The sequence below is a fragment of the Acanthopagrus latus genome, chromosome 20, assembly GCF_904848185.1.
Source record: "Acanthopagrus latus isolate v.2019 chromosome 20, fAcaLat1.1, whole genome shotgun sequence".
NCBI lineage: Eukaryota > Metazoa > Chordata > Actinopteri > Spariformes > Sparidae > Acanthopagrus > Acanthopagrus latus.
In genome coordinates, this window is record NC_051058.1 from 14,221,080 (window position 1) to 14,243,213 (window position 22,134).

At 44.1% G+C, this 22,134-nt stretch overlaps 1 protein-coding gene and 2 long non-coding RNA genes across 5 annotated transcripts in view; 1 reads left to right on the forward strand and 2 right to left on the reverse strand.

Annotated features, from left to right (window-relative positions):
* On the reverse strand, positions 1–10,723 carry med1 (mediator complex subunit 1). The gene is made up of 16 exons (XM_037081180.1): positions 10,546–10,723; positions 8,882–8,988; positions 8,316–8,394; positions 8,004–8,058; positions 7,444–7,576; positions 7,251–7,279; positions 7,037–7,108; positions 6,803–6,877; positions 6,242–6,405; positions 5,992–6,103; positions 5,675–5,799; positions 5,455–5,582; positions 5,111–5,312; positions 4,902–4,997; positions 4,691–4,796; positions 1–4,612 (listed from the first exon to the last, which is right to left on the reverse strand). Exons 1-16 carry the CDS (start codon positions 10,664–10,666, stop codon positions 709–711), a joined length of 5,508 nt encoding a protein of 1,835 aa, XP_036937075.1. The 5' UTR covers positions 10,667–10,723; the 3' UTR covers positions 1–708.
* LOC119009688 overlaps positions 10,622–22,134 on the forward strand; it is a 23,925-nt gene continuing 12,412 nt past the window's right edge. The window contains exons 1-2 of one of the 3 annotated variants that reach the window (XR_005071793.1): positions 10,622–10,757; positions 20,340–20,483. This is a non-coding gene — a long non-coding RNA (uncharacterized LOC119009688). Of the gene's footprint in view, positions 10,758–10,784; positions 11,105–20,339; positions 20,484–22,134 lie in introns of those variants that run through there. The other 2 variants (XR_005071792.1, XR_005071794.1) reach the window with 2 other exon arrangements.
* Positions 22,002–22,134, reverse strand: part of LOC119009689 — a 1,824-nt gene continuing 1,691 nt past the window's right edge. The window contains exon 4 of the long non-coding RNA XR_005071795.1: positions 22,002–22,118. This is a non-coding gene — a long non-coding RNA (uncharacterized LOC119009689). The remainder of the gene's footprint in view (positions 22,119–22,134) is intronic.

The window sequence follows — 22,134 nt, forward strand, 5'->3', positions numbered from 1 at the left end:
TGAAGTTCTCAGAGAAGTGAAATCTTTATTTCAAGCTTCCAAAACCTTTACAGTTAAAAATGTACCAGCATGTCACATCTTCACATCCTCTCAGCATCACCATCACTTTCAGTCTTTTTTTTTTACCTACACTAATTTACACATCAACAGTTTAAAATGTATCAAAATCTAAAAATCCCCAGTTGTATCTGGAAAACAAGGCAACTTAACACTGTACCCTTCTTGCTTTTTACAATACTTCTGATAACAATAATATCTGACAACAGATACTTATTTTGACAACATACAGTATAGTGCCAGTCTTGTCCGTTTTAACAAAAATGACATGAACAGCAGATTTATTAAACTCAAAAAGAAAAATGAAATGACAATGAAAAAAAAATAATGACCATTTTTCTGAAAATATAATATATAAAGACATTTCCTTAATGAAGTTTGAGGAAGTCTGTCATCTGGGGTGGATTTGGATGACAGTGAAGCAACCAACAGGTCTAAAACTGGCATCTCTATTTCCAGATGCCATATGCTGATACTTTGACAGTAAAATACAGCTTTAACAGCACAAGGTGCGACAACATTCTTGTATCCAGTTCCAATTTGTGGCTTGAGTTAAATAAATAGAGGTTTATTTGTATGTAAAAAGGCATATGTTAAAAAACGAGTGAGAAAATGAGAATGGAGTCAAAGAAAGAGGCTCTCTTATTAAAATCAAAGGTTGCCAGTCAGGGCTGAGTCCATAAGGTCATCATCTTCATTCCTCATATATATTGGACTGGGCCGGGGTGGACGCTCTGAACCCATCATGGACAAAGATGAATCCGAAGCTGAGATGGGTGACCGCGACCAACTGTCTGCTTTTACTGGATGGGAGGATGGCCCCATAGACATAGATGACTTCTTTTTCTCTTTGTCCCTGTCTCGATCGCGGTCTCGGTCCCTCTCCCGCTCCCTCTCTTTTTGCTTCTTCTTCTCCTTCTTGTGCTTCTTGTGTTTCTCCCCAGAGCTGAGGGGTATGGAGCTCATGTAGTCCTGGGGGGGAAGAGGACGAATGGTCTGGTCATCGTCTGAGCTGGGGCTGTTCTGGTGGGACTTCTCGGCCACTGAGCTGCTACCCGACTCACTCTCACTGTCATGGTTAAGTGGGGTGTATCCTGGCGAGCGGCTGTGGCTCGGGGAGGAGCGGTCATGCTTGGGAGTAGAGCCACTGAAGAGGGGGGAAGCCTTGAGGCTAGAAATCTGGGGACGCATAGACTCACCAGATCCATCCACAGCTTTCTGAAGGGTCACCTTTGCCTTGATGCTTGGTGAGCCGCCATCAGGTTTGCTAATGATAATTTTGGCCAGACCGGTCGTACTCACCCCTCCTGATTTTGGGTCCATCAGCTTTTTATCCCCACTGTTCCCCCCTGAAACAGACACTTTAGCTTTTGCCTCTTTATCCGACTTCTCACGTTTATAGTCCCCGCTTTGGGAGGACGAGGCATGCTTGGAAGGACCCATATTTGAAGACCCACTGCTGGGAACATTTCCAGGACCACCACCACCACCAGAAGCAGATCCTGAACCAGTTCCCCCTACTGGAGGTCCGACCTCACACCCGTCCTCACCCACTCCTCCTCCACCTACACTCTTAAGTTTGTCTATGACTGCTGTAAGTGAGGGTTTCTTGTTCCGACTGGGAGACTTCCCTTTGGCATTGGGGTTATTTGCATTGTTCTGACCAGCCCCTCCGCCACCCCCACTTCCTCCCCCTCCACCACTGCCTCCACCTCCACCTCCACTTCCTCCCCCTGCTCCTCCTCCACTCCCACCTCCACCACTCCCATACTGAGACTGGGAGCCCCCTGAGAAGTTCATTGAACCAGAGGAGGAGGAAGAGCTTGAAGATGAGGAGGAAGATGAAGAACCAGAGGAGGAGCCTCCACCCATTGGCTTCTGGGAGCCCATGCCTCCACCAGAGGAAGATTTGGATCCTCCAGAACTGCCACCTCCTGAACCCATTGGCGATTTCGCCTTGGATGAAGGAGGGGTTCCTGGAACCTGGGACTGCTGCATTTTCATAGGGGAGGACAATTTGTCACTAGAGCTACTGGAGCGGGAATGAGAAGGGGAGATATTAGGCTTAATGTTGGGATTCATAAGAGACCCTGAAGGCTTGCCCCCCTGAGTCTTTACTTTACTACCACTTCCTATTCCACTCCCACTACCTCCAGGTCCTGACAGCCCATGTTTGGTGATTGGGGAGGATCCTGGTTTTCCAACACCCATTCCTTGGGAGGAGCCTTTAGACTGGGATGGCCCACCTCCACCCCCTATTCCGGCACTCCCTGGCTTGGAGCTGTTGCCTTGTGTCGTGGAGCCCTCCTTAGACTTGATCTTCCCAGAGGAAGAGGAGTGGGAATGATGGCTTTTGCTGCTGCTGGTTCCCCCTGCTCCACCTGTGCTGCTTGTGGCTGAGCTGCTTGACGTGTAGCCACTATGGGAAGATGTTTTTCCTCCAGTTATAGTCCCTTTTGCAATTTGAATAGTGATTTTGGGAATTGGGGGTGTAGCACCACCAGGTGGGGTTTGGGATCGTCCTGAACTACCGGGAGACTTGGAGCCTCCTCCACTTATGCTTCCTCCAGAGCCTGAGCCACCACTAGGAGGTGTATACGGACGTCCCCCTGAGCTATGAGAGGGGGACTTCCCATCTGGGTCTAGCTTTTTACGTTTGGGAGGCTTTTCTTTAGACTTTCCCTCACTGGATGGGGTCCTGCTACGTTTGACTTGTTTACTCTCTGTTGAACTGCTTCCCATTCCTGTCCCAGAACTGCTCCCTCCACTACCCCCATTTTCATCCTTTGGCCGCATAAGTCCCTGTTGCTGTTTAACTTTGGGTTCTGTACTTTTAAAGTCACTGCAGGCTCCTCCGAGCCCCATTATAAGGGGGCTCTGGGACCCTCCACCATGTGTGTCTCCCAGATCAGGAGCTTGCCCCAGAAGTGGTTTACCACCACCACTGTTGCCTCCAAAAACTATCCCCATATCAAAAGGGTCCTTCAGTGTGGGCTCTGGGGTGCTCTGTCCATGTGGAGTGGGATTCTGAGGTGTTCCAGATGGGGTATTCTGCTGGCTACTTCCTCCAAAACCCTTCACCAGATCAAGGTCTCCATCAGCACTTGGAGAGCTGTCATCAAAGTAGTTCTGGGAGAAGCCACCGCCTGAGGTCAGAAGGTCAGGGTTGAAGTCAGCAGCATCAGGGAAGAAGTTTGTGGAAGAAGAATCGCTGGTGGGAGTGGCAGCTGTTGCAGCTGCCTCAGCAATCAGGTCAGCCGCATCAGTAAAAGGATTCTCATTGCTGTTGGTATTGAAAATGTCTGCTGAGTCAAACACTGCGCTGCCCTGACCTGAGCTGGAGGAGTCACGGATTGGGGTACCCAGTGGGCCTCCATCATCCGCACCACTGCCCATGGGATGCTGCCCATGGCTTCCTTTGCCCGTCTGCTCAGGCAAATCAGACAAGATTTCTGTGATATCAGGTCCGATACTATCGGAGCTAGAGAGACGGACCATACGAGGTGGTACAGCACCTGGTGGTTGCTGTTGCTGAGGCTGGACATGAGACTGTGGATAAGGCATGCTGGGGCCAGAGGGTGGCGTTCCACATTGGCTAGGTGCTGGAGTGATGCTATGAGGTGTGTCTAGGCCATCACCAGTCAGGTTAACATCAAAGATAGAATTTTGAGATGCATCCACATCCATTGAGAGGAGCTCACGATGAAAGTCATCCTCATGTGTGACTTGATGGTGCTGGTGGTGTGGTGGCATCGATCCTTGTTGCGATTTCATGCCTAAAACACCACCTCCACCACCTGCTGCAGTACCAGGCAACATGCCACCCTTTTCAGGCACCCGCAGGCGCTTCTTCTTCCCTTTGGTGTTACCTCCAGAGCAGGTTCCACCCATGCTGTCTGTCCGTGGGGAGCCTGAAGAAGAGTTCTGCCTCTCTAATGGACTAGAACCGTACAGTGTGGCAAAATCTTGTGTGGGGTTGTCCTTCAATAAGTTCATCAACATGGGGTGATTCTTGGTGTTGCTGGCAGGGGAGGATGTTGGGGGTGGAGTTTGGTGTGGCTGTGGTGCATTCTGGGAGCTGGGACTTGAACCCACACTTCCAGTTATCTGTAAAAGACTTGTCAGTATGGGATTCTGGGTGACTTTGTTATAGTCATCTGCGTGGCCTTGACCAGCCTGCTGTTGTTGCTGATGTTGCTGCTGAAGCTGTTGCTGTCCAGCCTGCCCTCCTTGAGTTGGACACCCTCCCTCTTGGGATTGCCTCTCTGTTCGGGATATCCCAAACAGAGAAGTAATTGGACCTGCAAAATTAGGTCCCCCAGGCGGTCCGCCTCCAGTAGGTGTGTTTCCCCCTGTGAGCCCAGGCATTCCCATAGGGTTAGTTCCATCGCCTGCTGCCATGCCTGTCATGTAGGAGGGACTACCAGAAGGTGGCAGGTTATTCTTCACCATGATCTCCACTGTCTGTGCTATAAGTGAGAGGGCAGGAGTGTCTGCCTGGATGGTCTCTGCTTTCCTCCGAATGGCCCGCATGGTTACAGGGATGGACATGCATCTATGTGGAGGAGGAAACAATCAGCATAAAAAAAATAATGTTGACATCTATGCATTCAAAGGGAATTGGTAATTTTACCTCTGGACCACTTTGGTTATGAATTCATCAGTGCAGATCAGAGCATCCGACAGTCCTTTATATAGCTTGCAGGATACTTGTCTGGAGTCAATAACTTCCATGACAACTACAGGAAGGATTTCAGAAAGGACATAGGACTCAGATAAGCAAAAGATTTAAGTAATATCAACACACGCTGGATTACTGAGATTTTGTAAAAGTGAGCGCTCACCACAGACTAATGATTCATTCACTGGATGCTGGAAAGAGACGCTGAAACTCGAGTCGGTAAGAGGACATACTTCAAATTGCAGCAGACCTGCACTGTCTGAGGGCACAAGAGCAAAGATGTCAAACTTGTCATATGTGATTTAATACAGACACAAAAAGAGTGCATATAGTTGATTGGCAAATACAGTGAGCCAGATGCCAGGTACTTGCCTTCTCTGATAGAGGTTCGTCTCACACAGCTCCCAATCAAGTTGTTATAGGCTGCCTGGTGCCGAATGATATCCAACAAAAGTGGCACTTGTGCTGGGTGGCGGAAGGGGATCTTTGAAACCAGTGCTCCTTGAAGAGAATGACCATCTTGCACTGGGGCATCACCATTCAGAAAGTAGCAGTGTGCCTGATCTGGCAATACCTGTGAAAGCATAAAGGCATTGGTCTTCTTTTAACAATCAATGGTGTGGATCTTTTTTTTTTTTTTACTTAGTCAATGATTTCCCTTTCATTAACATCATAGCACAATCTGAATTCATTGATGACAAGAAATCACTGCTCACAGAATAAAAGTGCATGTTGTGTGAGGGCGGCGGCGTGGAGACGCCCTCCTCCAGGACCTGGAGCTGGCTCTGGACAATTAACTGGTAGAGAGGCGAGAGGCTGGGTGAGCTCTCAAACACTGGGATCGCTGTGAAAAAATTAAGAGAGGTTGAAGCTCAAATTATCAAACAAATAAGCACAATCCTTTCAGTAGATATTTAGGACTTGAAATGTTCTCACAAGTAGCATTGCCCAGCCTCTGAATAAAGGATAGTGAGAAAGGCATGGGGCGGTTCATCTTGAGGAAAAAACAAGCTGGCAGGTCCACACAGTTGGAGTTGGTCACAGTGGAAAAGGAAGGCGTCCTGAAATAGAACAAAAATAAATTAATCAGCCATCTCTCTCCTTTCTCGGCAGTGGAATACTAAAATAAACCACAGATGATTGCCTAATTATGCCAAAAAGTGCTTGAGTCTTTTCTTTTGCATGCTTATATAGTTTACTCAGATTTTGTGTCAAGTTCCCTGATAAAAAAAAAGGGAGGCACACTTTCTTACCCCTTGTTGTCCACTGGGTGGGATCCAGTGATCAGTGGAGCGATCGGGAGCTTGTAGACGGCGGAGGTTCCCTCAATTGTCACAGAAACACTGACACCCAGAGAACGTGGAACTGTAAAGATTAGCCAAGTGTCCACACAGGGAGAAGTGTGACAGAGGTCCCACAAGGTTAGTCACAGTCCTTCAGCAAATCATATGGCCAGTGGCAAATGTACATTTATGAATTCAGCCACTTCCTTTGTCCACATACCATTGTTGTCTGTTAAGTTAAGCTGTGAGCCGGTTCCCTCCTCAAATATGTCATAAGGAGACACATAACACTGAAGAGTAACTAGATGGCCACCACTCCTGGCAGTCAACAAGCCCACACTTCCATGAAGAATAGTCTCCACTGTATTAGCATTGGTTGCTAACCTAGAAAACACACAATCAATCAAAAATCATTGCATTACAGATGTAGACAGTTTTGGGGTTTTACTCTTAATTATTAATTCATTCAACAAGTCAAACAAAATATACCAGGTACACTGATTCATTACATAGGTTGCCGAACGAAACTGAATGATCACAATGCAGCTTAAACAATGAAGTGTCAAACCATCATATGTTACATCTTTTTCATACACTGGATCAAACTACTAACCAGAAGATGAGAGGCCTCTTTCACTGGCTCTACACTAAATTAAACTTGAGAACATTATTTCTTAAATCCAATCAACTTTAAGCTTCATTAGCCCATAGCATAATGGCCCCACAGCCCTAAAGTAGTAGTATAGACTACAAAGTACAAACAGAGATTCTGTCAATTTACCTAAACATGTGCATCATCTTGGTGAGATCAAGCTCCAACGACTGTAGGGCAATATACATCTTGGTTTTCAGCTTGCTGGAACACAGAAATTAAGAAAGATAAGACAATAAGACAACAGTAACAGTCATTGGCATGTGGCATTTGTGTCTTCACTGCCTTTGCCCATTCGAAGCAGTCACCTGTACTTAATACTATGAATGAAAGTATTGTTTTGTCATTCACAGGTCAACTTACTTGTCCCCAGGGAGCTTGTACAATTCTACCAGTCCCTTCAGATGTTTGGAAAATTCTTCAAAGTTCTTCTCCCTGATGTGAAGTAGGAGGAGACATGATTTAGACCACTTTCAGACAAATACCTGCATTATTCAACAAGACACCCAATGGAAACCTATACTATACTGTTGCTTATCATGAGAGCCTAGCGTAAAGTGTGCGTTTCTCTTCTCACCTCAGATGCTGAATCAGCTCAGGACAACTCTGTGATGAACAAATACAGAAAAGCGAAATTTAAAAAAAAACAATTCTGAGGAAGTTTTCACCTAGATACATGAATGGAATTAATTACAGATGAGAAGGGTAGTAAGCATCTTTTGGAGAACCAACTGAATTAAAGAGCCATATGGAAGTGACAGTAAACTTACCGTGGGATTTTCTCCCTGATGAGCCACCTTGACGTCCACTAGCTGGCCGTTGGTGTCCAGTTGCACCTCCACATAGAACATGTCTGATGTAATGTAACACTCTGTGCCTGATGTGCTGAGATGAGAGCCCAGCCTGTTCAAAACATGGGGGGAAAAAAGAGGAACACAAAATAGATTAATTTGTTTTTGTCATTTTAAACATGTATACCAACAAAATTGTTATTTGGTTAATTTTACTAGCTATTTACAATTGATTAACTGTATATTTAGAAAATAATTCATTTAATCTTGCTAATCTTGATGCCAGAAAACAACAGACACATAAGGATAATATTGTAATACAAGTATATGCCTAACCTTGAAAAAAACCTGGCAGTTAAAATTCAGAATTTTCCAACATTTATAGATTTTGTACGAACCCTTAGTGTGTTTTTTGTCTCATTTCTAGGTAAATTACAAAAAAAAACAATTCCCAATTCTTCACCCTGAACACTTTGGTCATCGTTTGGAGAGACTAGACAAGAGGGTGAGACAACATGATCAAAAGAGGAAGAACTCACATGTTTTGCCGAGCGATTGATTCTAGACGATCTGTCATGGAGGGCAAAGATGAGACTGAAAACGAAGGGAGAGGAGAACAGGAAATTTTTAGACGGTTGGTTGTAAGAAAATTCTTTTATATAATTAGTATCCCCTACAGCAGACTTGTCAGTACCACTGGAACTTGTTAACAAAATTGTCTTGAATGTTCAGCAGTTCATTTCAGTATAATTACAGTTGAGTTTCCCCTTGTGATGGAAAGTAACACATTCTGAGGGAAAAATGTGCCCTGCTCTCCCCTGTGTTTCTGTCCTTTGAATTGACAGTCCCACCTTTCAGCGCTCTCTGCAGGGTCTCCAAGCAGGTGAGCAGAAGCTGGTGACCCGCTGCATTCATCCCACCGCGTTTCTCCTGGGACACAGTGGTGAAGATAAATAGCGAAATTAGATAATAGTTGGAAGAAGATAAAAGTGCTTGATCAACAAGATCTGATAAGGTTGGCTTTTAATTGGCTTAGTCAACACGATGGGTAAGACATTTAAATGTCACTACTATAGTTTCACCAGCCTAGCAGGTAAGTTCTCAAAGTAGTAGTTAGTGCAATCAAGTGATTAATTACCTTAAATGTATAAAGAATAGGTCGGTAGGGAGACTCTCCTGTGGGTTCTTGAGATAATGCAAACTGTTTTAACAGCTTGTTCGTGCACACCTATGTGTTTTATCTTGCCCTGCTTGCTGTCTGTTAAATTTTGCCTCATCAGTTCAGGTCTGACCGCAGCATCTGTTACCGACCTTCAGGCAATCTACAATATTGAAACCTGTGACAGGTTTTAAGAGGTGCTTCTTTTTACAATTCAAACAGATGGCTTTCTCTCAGAAAAGGATGACTCTTCCTCACCATGGCCTGACGCACAACCTTGCAGGTCTCCTGCCATGGCCGTGAAGCATTGTGTTTGGCGTGGAGCCTCTCCAGCAGAGCTGCCATGCGATTCTGCTTCTCTGCCTCTGAAAAAAGGTGGAAACAACAAAAACACAAGTTATACAAATTCAGTGTACTAATTCTGATTTCCCTGTTGGTCCTTCTTAGAGCAACAATATGTAACTTCTTGAAGAAATGTATTTGATTGTTGAGTCTTGTCCCCAGGTTGTCAAATACTGACGCTTTGGGTTGCTGATAGACACAAGTCCCCATCCAAAAACGAGACTTAACGATCAAATATCTTTCTCCATAAACTTACATATTGTTGCTTGAATATAAGTTATGATCTGTGTGTGGGGCTAAATGCAGATTCCAGCGATTTGCCTTTTAGACATCAAAGAACTCAACCTGAATACCCTGTCTTGAAAATGATTAATCATTACTTTTGATGATTACAGATTTACAATGTCTTCCAAACACCTCTATAGATGATCTAATTCCGCCATACCAACAACTCTGTAACTGAGTGCCCCTTCATCATCCATAGGAGATATTTTGACCAATATTGAGATAATATAAAGAACTGACCAACAATCTGATGACATGGGTTCATATTTTAAGTATGTTTTGTATGAAGAAGTTTTTTTTGTTTTCGTTGATGCATTCAGCTGTAGAAAAATACACATTAGCAAGTAAATAAGATCACCAGATGTGTTCCGTTTATGATAACTGAGTTTGTCAAACATCAATTCAGTTAATTGCTTAAAACTGTTTCGCAAGAATCTTGTCTTATAAAGTGAGTCCAAATAACATATTTTTACAAAGTACTGTGTATTTAGGGTCGATAAGCTAAATATTAAATCATGACAGTTTACTCTATATTTGTCTTGAGTGAAATGTACCACATCAAATGCACCAGGTCTGCACAGATATTCCAGTTCAGGTTAATATCTTACTAGCATCCCTGAAAACCACGATTACTAGGGACATCAATGAGATTTGCCGTGACTGCAAACAAGAAAGCAAGTAACACAACTTCCCGAAAAACAAAACAACAAAAACCCCCCAAAAACTGGCAGATCAGGTCTACATACAACACAACACTGTGTCAAAAATACAGAAGGTGTCAACACAACGGAGGCTAATGTATTGTTATCATAATCTGTCATTGTGAGCGAACATAGTGCTACAACTTCTTAGTTTACTACGGGCATCTGAGACGACATCGACTGTTTTTTTTGTTAAACACTGCTGTCAGAATAGAGAACATTTATAAAATGACAGTAAATTACTTTTACGAGACCTTAAAATAGTCATGAACAAAGTTGATGTTAGCGAGCTGCTAACGTTAACTATCAGCTAGCAGCTAGCCGCTACTCTCCCAAACACAACACCCAGCCCGGTGCCAACAACTCGCGTTTCATGAGTGTGTGTGACATAATTTCAGCCAAACAAGTATAAGCACATACGCATAACATGTCATGAACCTACTCAAAAGTAAATCCATTACGCTAACGTACAAAACGCTTGTTGGTTTGCTAAGTTAGCTGTTAGCCGCCGTTAGCCTCAGTCGTGAACCACATAATTTTAACAACAAAAAACCAGCACGCGAAACAAATTTAAACCTTCGATCACGTCCTTACCGGTTGCCTCTTCGGGTTTAATCCGATCTCCATGAGTCTGACTCCCCGCTTGTTGGATCGAGAGAGAGAGCTCTCTCGCAGGGCTACCGCTCTGCATAGCAACACCAGGCCCCGCCGCCATTGTCGCCCGGTGGTTGCCGTTTCAGTTTCCCCGCTTCGGTTTCCGCGCTTCGCCATCCGGGCTTCCGTACTGTACCACACCCGTAACCAAGGTGAGCGAGGCGCCCTGTTCCTGTTCATCATTTTGCCTCCACTTCACACTTTAGTTGAGCCCAGGTACAGTTAACTTCATTTCTAGCTCCACAAGAGTATTTTTGTAGTGTTATTCAACTGTGCAGTTATTTTAGTCGGATGCAGTTTTTCTTAAAAAACAGTGGGGTTAAGACTGTTTTTTTTTTTTTGTTAGCATCTTCATTTGTGATTATTTTGCTAGCATCATTTAAGGAGGCGCATGCCCTGTGCTTTCATCCCTTCCAACGTGAAACTCGATTCCCTTTGACTTGACAGCTTCAAATAAAAGACAATGTCTGATGAAAACTCCAGATGGCGTCCGATCGCCGTAAGTAAATGATTCATGATTTGCCAAGAGAAACTAATAGCCAAAAAATCCAAATGAAGATTGAAATATTCATGTTAATCGACTCCAGAGACAGAATAATGCGGTTTTAACATAGTGATTCCTTTTTTCCAGCGATTTGTGGGCCTACCTACCTCTCTTCTTTTTTTTCTTTTCTTTTTTTTTTTTTTTTTCAGGCTCCTCTCATTTATAAAGCAGTCACATGAAGCAATAGATAATTAAGCAGTAGATAAAGACATTTTTAAACAGCAAAAGGCAGCCATGCGCTGCGCAGGCAACCTCACACGCACTCACTCACACACACACACACACACACACACAGGCGTGCACACACACCTGAGCCTATTGTACAGCTGAGCCTGTGGCAATGAGTGCTCTCTGGGGAGGATTTTCCCACCAACCATTGTGACCTGCCTGAGAGAGGGAGCAGGAGTGTGTGCATGAATACATGTGCATTTGTGCATATGCAAAGATATATTTGTGAACATGAAAAAAAACACACACACACACTAACACACAGGAGATAGCTATAGACGGCAGTGGAGATGGAGAGGGAGCAGATTGGCATCGTCTGAGACAGTAGACAGACCCGCAGATAGACATGAGAAAAGAGGGGAGGTGCCGCTATGTAATTGATGTGCCCACCAGGAGCTTTAGCTGGCTGCCTGGCATGGAAGAGGAGGTGGGCACCGCTGCCAAGACAGCAGTAGGAGAAAGGAAAGGGAGGCACGGGCCTTGGGGAGCACAGTAGCGGGCTGAAACCATGCCCATCAATCAGAGGCTAGTTCACCTTGCCATGCCAAGCGGGACCCCCCTCTGTGCCGAGGGAAGGGGTGGCACGGGGAGCGGGGCTGGCACGGCTGCTAAACCTTCCCTAATCCTCCTGGTGGGTGTATCAGTGCCACGTCCGAATGGCAGCGGAGTGGACGGAGCCAGACATTGGAGGGGGGGGTTGAAAAGAAAGTTCAGCCCCCTATTCTGAAAGAGGTGTCACTGAATGTTGTTAACATCCTGATGCATAAATGTTAACATTAGTTCAACTAAAGACTAAAAAAAACTCTCAAAAAAAGGTGGGTTAGAGGTGATCACATTGAACAGAAAGGCTATCTTGCCCAATCTTTTTACATTCCCAGTGCTCTGTCGTCTGTTAGACCAATACATCTGCTAAATGTTGTGCCATACATGCCGTATGAATTCTGTGAACCTCATCTTATGTAAAGAAGAAGTGGATGGCTAACACCAAAAAAACAAAACAGAGCTCAGTTTGCAAAACAAACAAACTGAATTCATATTTGTGTTTATTAGTACGGAAGCCCTAAGAGTCAAGAGTCAAGATTAATTTTTTCAACAAAATGGAGGAAAAAAAAACAATGTTATTGCAGGAAAACAGAGGAAATAACGTGATTTCCATTGCTTCAGTTTCCCCGTAATAACAAGTAAAACTTAACGTATTTCCTCAAGATCGTGAGATATTTATGTCAAGAAACAAATGTTGTTTTCCCAAAGAAAACAGGCTGTGTTTCTCAGAAGGTCTTCAGAGAAAACAATCATATTTTAATGTCTTGATCACAAAGTAACAAATGTTGAGGTAATGTGATCAATAATCTGTTTACCTTGTGAGTTCTAGATTTGCAACATAGCAGTTTAGGCTCAGTATATTAGGGCTGAGCAATATCGCCTTGAGACGATATCTTTTTTGGCTATAGCGAGATATACAGTACACATCAATGATCATCCGTAATGTGGATATCATGACCTAATGGAAAAGATGAGTACTAGAACAAGTAGAACAGTCAGTGGTGTGTTCAGGAAATGACATCACTTTACTGTGATGCAGCCTTTAAATCAAACAAATTTAAGATGATAAATAGTCCCATATCACAATAATGATATATATTATGAATATATTGCCTAGCCCTCAAAGAAAAAAGAAAAGAGTTGTATACACATTTACAAAATGTTCATATGCGCACTGAGATAACACTATATGGATGATAGTGTTGATATTGCATACGCACCTACATACTGGGTATAGATACATACATACTCTATGTCTAACCGATTGTTCTCTTATTATTGTTCTCTTAATCTTGTGTTGTTGGAGGAGATGCCTGTGTAACGTCTCTGCAAACACACGTACCACATTTCCTCCGCGTGTTTCCAGTTTTAACACAGGGGATGGAGACGTGTGAACAGCTTGGCAACCTTATTGAGAGCTTTGAAGTTGACTACCCTCCTTTTTTCACCGTCTCTCTAGGTGAACTCACATTTTACCTGCTGTGAATAAAAAGACAGCCCATTTGATGCGTACATGCCTGCATGGCCAGCAGACAAAATCAACCGACAACAACGCAAATAATGGGTTTGCTATACATTTTTTTTGCCTCGTTGTGGTTCCATTAAGCCGAGCCGTGTACGGAACGTGCCAAACAAAAGGAATAGCATGAGCCGTTTGCTTTGCACCTATCGTACAAGTTTGAGATCAGTGAGCCCCGGAGGCTGGAAACGGTCCAGAAAACAGTGAAGCATTATCAGGACACAGTTTCTGCTTCTTTGGCACCGAGTGCCTTGAAGTGCAAGGGCAGCTGGGAAGACTAGCTGGGAGGGTGGTAGAGGGAGGGGAGAGCGGGAGACAGAGGGAGAGGGAGAGAGAAAGGAGGGGTCGGCCCTATAGGACCATTTGTGATGAGGCTCATTTGCACAACGGCACTTAATTGGCTACAACAATTAATTAATGTGTTGGAAAGTTGGCACAAAAAGTTCATTTAAGAGGGTTTTAATAAGCAATTAGGGAGAAGTAACCAGTGAGGTAGAAGACGGCACAGACAAAAAAGAAAAAAAAAAAAGGATGCTGAAAACTCTGAAAGTATAAACTCCAGCTAGGACTCTTTGGGAATAATGTGCCATATCTGGAAACCAGGATGTGGTTTGCTATTATGGGTATTTACCGCGCGTCCCATTGCGAGCGCTGATGACATTAAGATACATTATTTTTACCCCATACTTTTACGAACCCAACTGTTCGCGGCACCCACTTTCCCAAAAAACAGCGTTTGTCTCCTCTCCCCTCCGTTCTCCCTCCCACTGTCTGCCTCCCCTCTCTCCTTCTCACTCTGCGTATGAAATATCGCATGACTAATGAGTGGAGCAGGTTGAAATCCTGGGGAAGATGTCCTTGGAAGACGAATGCATTTTCAGCAGAATAATTAACTTAATTAACAAATTCACATGCATATTCATCAGCCTATTAATGTCTCCTCTGCGCGGCTTGATGAGCAGTGGGGTAATAACCATCTCATTTGCATAGCCTGGTCACACGACTCCCCGTTTAAAGACAAAATAAGGGAAAGGAAGAGCACAGGAGAGAAATTGGAAAAAAGGAGACAACAAATAGAAAACAAGGGAGAGGCGCAGCGGGGCGACGCGCCGAGGTGAGGAAGTGACGTGGGCTAGGTTGGAAATAGGCTAACAGTTTATCTGACGGATGGGTGACACGAGGAGGGACGGCGAACATGAGCCCCAACAGATTGACTCCATCGCTCTCCTTTCTCCTTCTCATCCCTCCAGTCAACCTTGCAAACCCGTCTTTCTCCCCCCCCTCCTGCTGTTCCATCATCACCATTTTCTTGCATCCATGCCATCCCTAAAAGCTGAAATCAGTGCATTATTTTCTTCTGGGGGGGCGGGGGGGGCTCTTTAATGACCATTTTGGAGTTATTTCCAAGTAATACCAACCCCCTCAAATGTTTATCTTGCTAAATTGTTCCTATACCATTCACATGATCATATCAGCGTGCCCTCTCTTTCAGTCTGTCTCTTTCTCCCCTTCCTACACTCTCTCAGGGGGAATCTTCTTGGCATTGCTCCACTCCTTTCTTCTCCACTGCCAGGCTGCTGCTGCCGCCGCCGCCGCCGTCTCTACTCTGTTACCACTGTCTGCGCACAACCTGGTGCTCCTAGCAACGCCACCTCTCTCACATACACTCCACATGGCGGTCCGAATGCCACGCGCATCTGCGTGTCTGTGTGCGCGCCCGCTAAGCACACACACCTCATGTTTGCCGTGGGTTTTGTTGCCACTCTTATATTTGTGTCGCCTCCAACATAAATCCTGGGTCCACAGCGTATAAGCTGAGTGTTTATTCTGCCGATTTTGAGAGAAAACAAAAGGAAAAAGAAAAAATGTCAAAATCAACAAACCTGTATGCTGTTGATGCTCCGGTCTGTTCCAGTTTGGAAGAGTTGAGTCTCAGTACAATACTTTTGTTTTGTGCCCGTGTCAGCCAGAACATTATTTTCTAGGTTAAGCGAGACGCTTTTATTCCTTTTATTATTGTGAAATCACACAAGTTTTACCTTTTTCATCACAAAATGCGTTGTACATGTTCTAAGCGTTGCTTTGTGAGTTAAACATTGCATTTCAAAAGAGTTTTGTACCATTCCTGTATGTTTTACCCCTGAAAATGGTATTAATTTGTCATATTTTCCCAGTTTTTCAGTTTTGCTGTCACTCAGCGGTAGCATAGGTTAAATGAGACAATTATAATGCACTCCATTCCCTTCATTGCTGCATAATCACAACAGTTTTACCCCTTCCGTCATAAAATGTTTTTATTTATGTTTTCACTGTTCAGAAAATTGCTTTATGCATTGAACAGGTGCATTTCAAGTGCATTTTGTACAATTCCTTTACATTTTAGCTCCCAAAATTGGATTTAGTTGATGTAGTTTTCCCGTTTTTTTAATCTCACCATGACTCCAAAGGTAGTTACTTTGCATATTTGGGTATCCTCTCTCAAATTATAGGATGCGTAAGACACGGTGAGTCCTGTAGTTAAACAATTAATGCACCCAAAAATCTGGCAGGTATGACAAAACATCGGGTGCAGAGAAACATTTTTCTAATTTGTGCATTTAGATGAAAATGTGTTATTGTGCACCGGTGCAACCAGTGATACAAAGGTAGACAGGAGCCCCTGTAATTTTTACCAGGGCCAAGTGTGATGTCATGCCATTTTCCCTCTATTTCTTAGTGTTCACATCCCTCCTTACTATCAAGCACCAGAGACACAGTCTGCGCAGTCTTTTTCAAATTTCCAAACCAGTCTAAAACAGCTCATTTCACATATTAACACAATGGAGAAATCAATCTGTGATATCTAGTGTAGTACCAGAAACATGCAGCACAACATGACATATTCCACACAGGAGCCCTGCTGCAGACTTGGACACGAAAAGCTGTTTCTCTGGCAAATTTGTGAGCTTCCAGCTTTTTTCTTGTTGGCCAAGTCATGATCCGATCCTCAGCACTCATTCAAGGATGCAAAAATGTGCGGAAACATAAATTTAGAAGATGGTCTGTCGTATCAACAGACCGTACCGACCTGATGGACCACAGAGTCCCTCCTCCGTATTAACAGGGCGAGACCTCCCATGTCCTAACCCTTTATTGGTCATTTTGTTCTATTTATTAGTAACTTTCTGTTTCCTATTCGTTGTCTTCGTTCCTTACACTGACCTGCAAGTTTTCCAGCCCTAAATTTGCTTGACACAGCAGAGTTGCAAGTGGTCATTTCCTCTCTGAGCGTGCGTGCAGTGAACGATGTTCTTCGGACCGAGTGGCAGGAAACAAAGGTTTAACAGCTGACACTTTACATTTGCAGTTGAAGTGGCTATAGCTGTGGGTGGGTCAAGGTGGTATAGGAAGTACCGTACTTGCAGCAGAGTTTACTCGCTGTGGTGTGAAGAACTGTTGGTTTTTCACTGGTCTTCTTTCACAAGAATTTGAGACTTTCGAGGTCCTGGATGGATTTGTTTCTTGAGTATTTTCTGTGCGCCCACCCACACTATGATTTCTGTCTGGCTGTAAGTGATTGGTGCAAGACACTTTCAGAGGTCAGTAGCTAATCGTTCGACACTGATAACCAGATGATGACCGTGGATTTCTTGCCAAAGTTTTAAAAATTCTGCTTGCGTCTTTAAAAATACAAACTATCCCCCCTGCATGAGATGGTTTAGGCCTCATTCAAGACCACACTACATTTTTGTCCTTTAAGTGATAAAAGTAATCCTTGCTCTGACTTGGCGGAGAGACATGACAGACTACACGTTAGTCACCATCTTTCACAACACGAATGACGTGTTGGGGAAGGGGTTGCTATAGGGACCGACTTCCATCTGAAGCGGGGTGCATGATGCCGGCTGTCTTGAATTTGGAGAAGCCTAAAAAGTAAAATGAGATGGTGAGGTTTTTCTCAAAGCACCAACAACGTATGTCCTCTCTGTTTCATCGTGAAGAAGAGCGTTCTGGGCTCCGATTGTTCAACGCAGAGTTTTGTCCAAGTCCTTTTAGGCAAGTTTTATCACTCTGCAGCCATCTTGGCAACGTCCCTGGGCAGTTATTTCAGGCCCCTATCTAAATAAAAGGGGAGAGAGCCAGAACTTCACTTTGAAGACCCAAAGACTGCATATATAGAATCACCAGTCAAATCTGATAAAAACGGCTTAAGAAGTTTTCCCCAAAAGGTGATACTTCAATTAGCTTTTTGGGGTGAGGGACATGCAACTACCATCTCTGGCGTTACTGACTTTTCTATTCAGAATGCTTTAATTTATTTGCCTCTTCTCTTATAACGTCTCAGATTTGTCCTGGGAAACAAAAACACTTGCTACATGCTAGTTATTCTGACTTGACAGATGGTTGTTGTCCACGATGATCGACTACACGAAACAAACAGATTTAGCAACTTCTGACTGACCCATAATGTCAGTTTTAAATTAACAACTTCTGGTCAGTCCTGCCATTCTTGGAAGAAGATAATAGTTGGGTGAATAGATACAGATGAAGATCATCGTGAACTCGTCTATCCCTAAAAACGATGCCCAATAATTGTTTTTATTCCTGATATTTTACATCCGTCGGGTCGGTCTGTTATCAGGTTGATATTTTGTTGTCTGAACCTGATTGAAGATGTTGATGAGATGTTGTCATATGTCGTGCCAACACTCTTCTACTTCCTTTACACTTTTTGTTATCAAGACTAAAATATGTTGGTATAACTGCCCTAAGAAATATTACCCTTTATTTTGTGTATGTTTCCCCCATAATTTCCTTCACCATGACAACACACTCTTCTCTGATGCATAAGGCCATCTGTGTTCAGTTTTGACTTCGGTCCAGGTTACGTCACCAGATGATTTGTCTTCTCTGCGCTCGCAGAATACTTTACTTGTGTAAAATTGTTTTGATTTCTGTAAAGTTCTTGTTTTGTCATGTGTCCGTGACACTTCTTGGGTCAGGTTGGACTCGGGGCCGACGCAGGCTGTCGCGAAGCCATCGTGAGAGGAAGAGCTAGGGAAAGGCGATTGAGATACAGAGCATTAGCCGGTGTCAGGAGGAAATTAAAGGCCAGATCGCTTTCTTAATCAGAGCACAAGCACTGCGTTAAGAAGGAATTAGGTCGACAGCTGCTGTGTCGCTGCTTACCTTGCTCTCGCTCTCTCCCGTCGCCATATACACACACACATGTTCCTCACACACTCTCACAGTCATTCTCCTTTTTGTTTCACTCCGTCACCGTTCACTTTTGCCTCGTGCCGCACCGCCTTTGTGCTCACCTGTCGTCAAGTTAGTCACTTGTCACTTTTTTTACTTTACCTCCTGGGCTGTCTTTCCGCGTTCAGTCTATTTCTTGCGAGCGGAGCTTTGGCCACTTGTCAGCACCTGCGAGATGTAAACCTACCCAGAAAGACTGAATGTTCTACAAGACGTGCGGACAAAAATATGAGACCGAGGAGGAGAGAGGAGAGGGGAAGTGATGCATGATGGATAGAGATGGTTTTTGGTCCGGTTCCAGGAGGCTCAGTAGTGCCCCCCTGGCTGATGGATGAGCTGTCACTGTTGAGCTCTTCCACGTACACCTGAGATGAATGGACAAACAGCAGTGGCCCTTTCGCTGTCTATCTATCTTCCTCTGTTTAGATACATTCTGCTGTCCACACTGCTCACCCACCCACACACACACACAAGGGGCTCATCAGATATGAGTTTTTTGAAGACTAATGCCGTTATTTTTAGACTGAGGCTGCGAGTAGCCAATATTTTGTGCCATTAACTGCATTTTTTAATTTCACCATTTAATGCCACAACACAACACGGCAAGGATTCAGTGTTTCCCCAAGATTTCTATTTTTGGTTGATCTATTTAAGAAAAAAAAAATCATTATTTACACCATGGAAAAGATCTCGGTTGGCAGAGGGATAACCAACTTTTCATTCGATAAGAAGATTAAAAAAAACACATAAGGACTTCAAATGTAAAATCGATTCGAACAAATTGTCATGAAGACAGAGAAACCTGTAGGTTAATTGAGCTGACTGGCACATCTGATAAAAGGCCAATACCAGCTTGGTGCCAAATCAGTCTGTCAGTCTAAATTTTACACCCAAACAGTGATATTTGAATGTCTCGCAAGCAGTCCATATTTCCAGCTCTTTTCAAACCACAAACAGGGAAGATTGCTCGCAAAGGTCAGGAGTCACTCCACTTTTTAATTTGGCAAATGCAGCGAATAAATTTTAATTTGTTGCTTTAATCAGTTGAATCAACTGGAATGACCCTGAGCCTGTTTGCCAGTCTTTTCGGCAGACTTCAGTTTTTTTTTTTTTTTTTTGGCATATTGTTCGGGCCATGACTCTTTGGAGATTACAGCTAAGTTGCAAGCAGGAGTCAATATTCAGGCATGAATTTCCAGTTTTTTAAGTTCTTCTACTAAGATCTTGGAAAAGTTTTCCTCCATTTGATATTTTGTGTTATTTCAGTTAAGACCTTATTTTCCTCCGAGAACTGCTTGTTTATTCAGCAACGGGGAAAAAAAATATATCTGAGTTTGTATTATTGCCTCATTAATATTGTAAATACTAAAAATCAGAGTTTGAATGTATTCTCCAAAACTAAAAAGTGCCCCTTTAATCGATAGCTCCATGGTGATCAATTACCAAGAGTCTGTAATGAAATGAGTATGTAAACATTATGATATAACAAATTATTTGAAGCTTGCTTTTAGTTCATCATTAATAACTGGTTTGTGTATTAATATGTCATAACATGGGCTTGATTTTATTACAAGACACATCATCAGTGTGTTTTAAGACTGTGAAGAAGGTTTTGTTTTCACCCATGTCCATTTGTTTGTTGGTTGGTTGGTTTGTGATCAGGACCAGGCGAAAACTACTGAACAGATTTCCATGAAACTTGGATGGAGGACGTGTCTCGGCCCAGAATAGACCCCGTTCACTTTCTGCTGCTGATGAAGACAAAGGGACGGAGCCATGATTTTGGTCTGTTGGACCTTGTCGGAGGTATGCCCTATACTGAGTGTCATTCCAGTTTTTTGTTGTTGTTTTTGTTGGTGTGAATTGAAAATATAAGTGATTTTGAATGTTTTGCATCCTGCAAAAAAATAAAATTTGAAATACATTTTTTTCTTCCCCTTTGGTTTGAACATTGAAAGCTGGTCAGAAGGAGCGACTTTGTCTGTGTTTTAAACTGCTTAAAGACACTTAGCATAAACAGGTACACAGGGAAACCACAAAATGCCCTGATGAAGTTATATAGATACATACAGCCCATATTAACCAACCTCTCAGTACCACCGACACACTTTGGGGTGAAACTACTCCGTGTCCTCTCCAAGGGGGAAGGTTTAAAAAACATTTAATTAGGCTTTTGGCATGGCTTCACTTTTAGCCTGGAGGTGCTGGAGGAGGTTTTACAGACTTCATCCCTTTTAGAGCCGAGCAGATTAAACATTCATGGGAGCGATCAGCCGACCCTATGCGTTCTCTCCTGCTTCATCTGTAGTTTGTGTGTGGCGTCACGTCCCGCGTTGTTTTATGTTGCAGAATGGCGCGCTTGTGTAGCGTGCACCTCGTGTTTCAGTGGCACTTTCCGATGCTGTTTGCATGTGTAACATAGTGTATTGAAGTATTACTGAAGTACGCATGGTTTTATTAAAAGTGTGTATCTTAAAATCTAGAGTGTAAAGAGGTGCTGTATGGGTAGGATGGTGCAGGAAGGCGGAGGAGGTTCGGGGGAGAAGGATGGAATAGGGGGGAGTGGGTGGTTGGGGGGGGCAACAGATGGTACGCCACGCTGCGAGGGACGTCGGCTGCCACGGGTGGGGGGGAGGTGGAGTGGGGGCAGATAAATGGGGGGTGGGAGGGGGTACTTTTCCCCAAAGTGCCAGCAGGGATGACGAGGAGGGGGACTATAGCTGTACGAGTGTGTGTGTGTGTGTGTGTGTGTGTGTGTGTGTGTGTTCATGCGATTGTGTGTTTACGCCGTCGTGCCTCCATGCGTGTGCTCGCATGTGTGAAGCAAGAGCCATAATCAGACTCGAGTTTCGCGTCGAGTGAGGTGAGAAGCCTTTGCCCCGGTGCTTCGTGCCCACTCAGTGTCTGTCTGTCTGTCCAGCATTTGAGAGGAGAGTGATGACTCCCCACGCGCCAGCACACAGCTAGCTCATCGAGGACTGTGTGAAGACGATGCTGAAATTACTCGTAACCCAGTTGTTGTGATGAACCACCAACCCCCCCCCCCCTCGTACAACACCTATGCATGCACAGACGGCACACATGCTCACACACATGCACATGCACGCACACACCAACCCCCAATTACAGTGGCTGCCTGTAAACACACCAGCGTCAGTGGTGTATATGGTGCTGCCTATCGAACAGATGTTGTGGAATTTAAGATGCAAAAGCACCCCTCCACTGCCACCCCTATCCAACACACACACACACACACACACACACACACACACACACACACACACACACACACACACACACACACACACACACACTCACACAAACCCTCACTGTCTCCCTCCCCCCCAGCTGGCCCTGCCATGAACGTGCCATGTGGCGCTCCATTCCCCCTGGCACTTCGACTCTGGCTGTGCCAACTCTGCCGCGTCTGGCCGCCGCCAACTGGAAAGACCAAGAA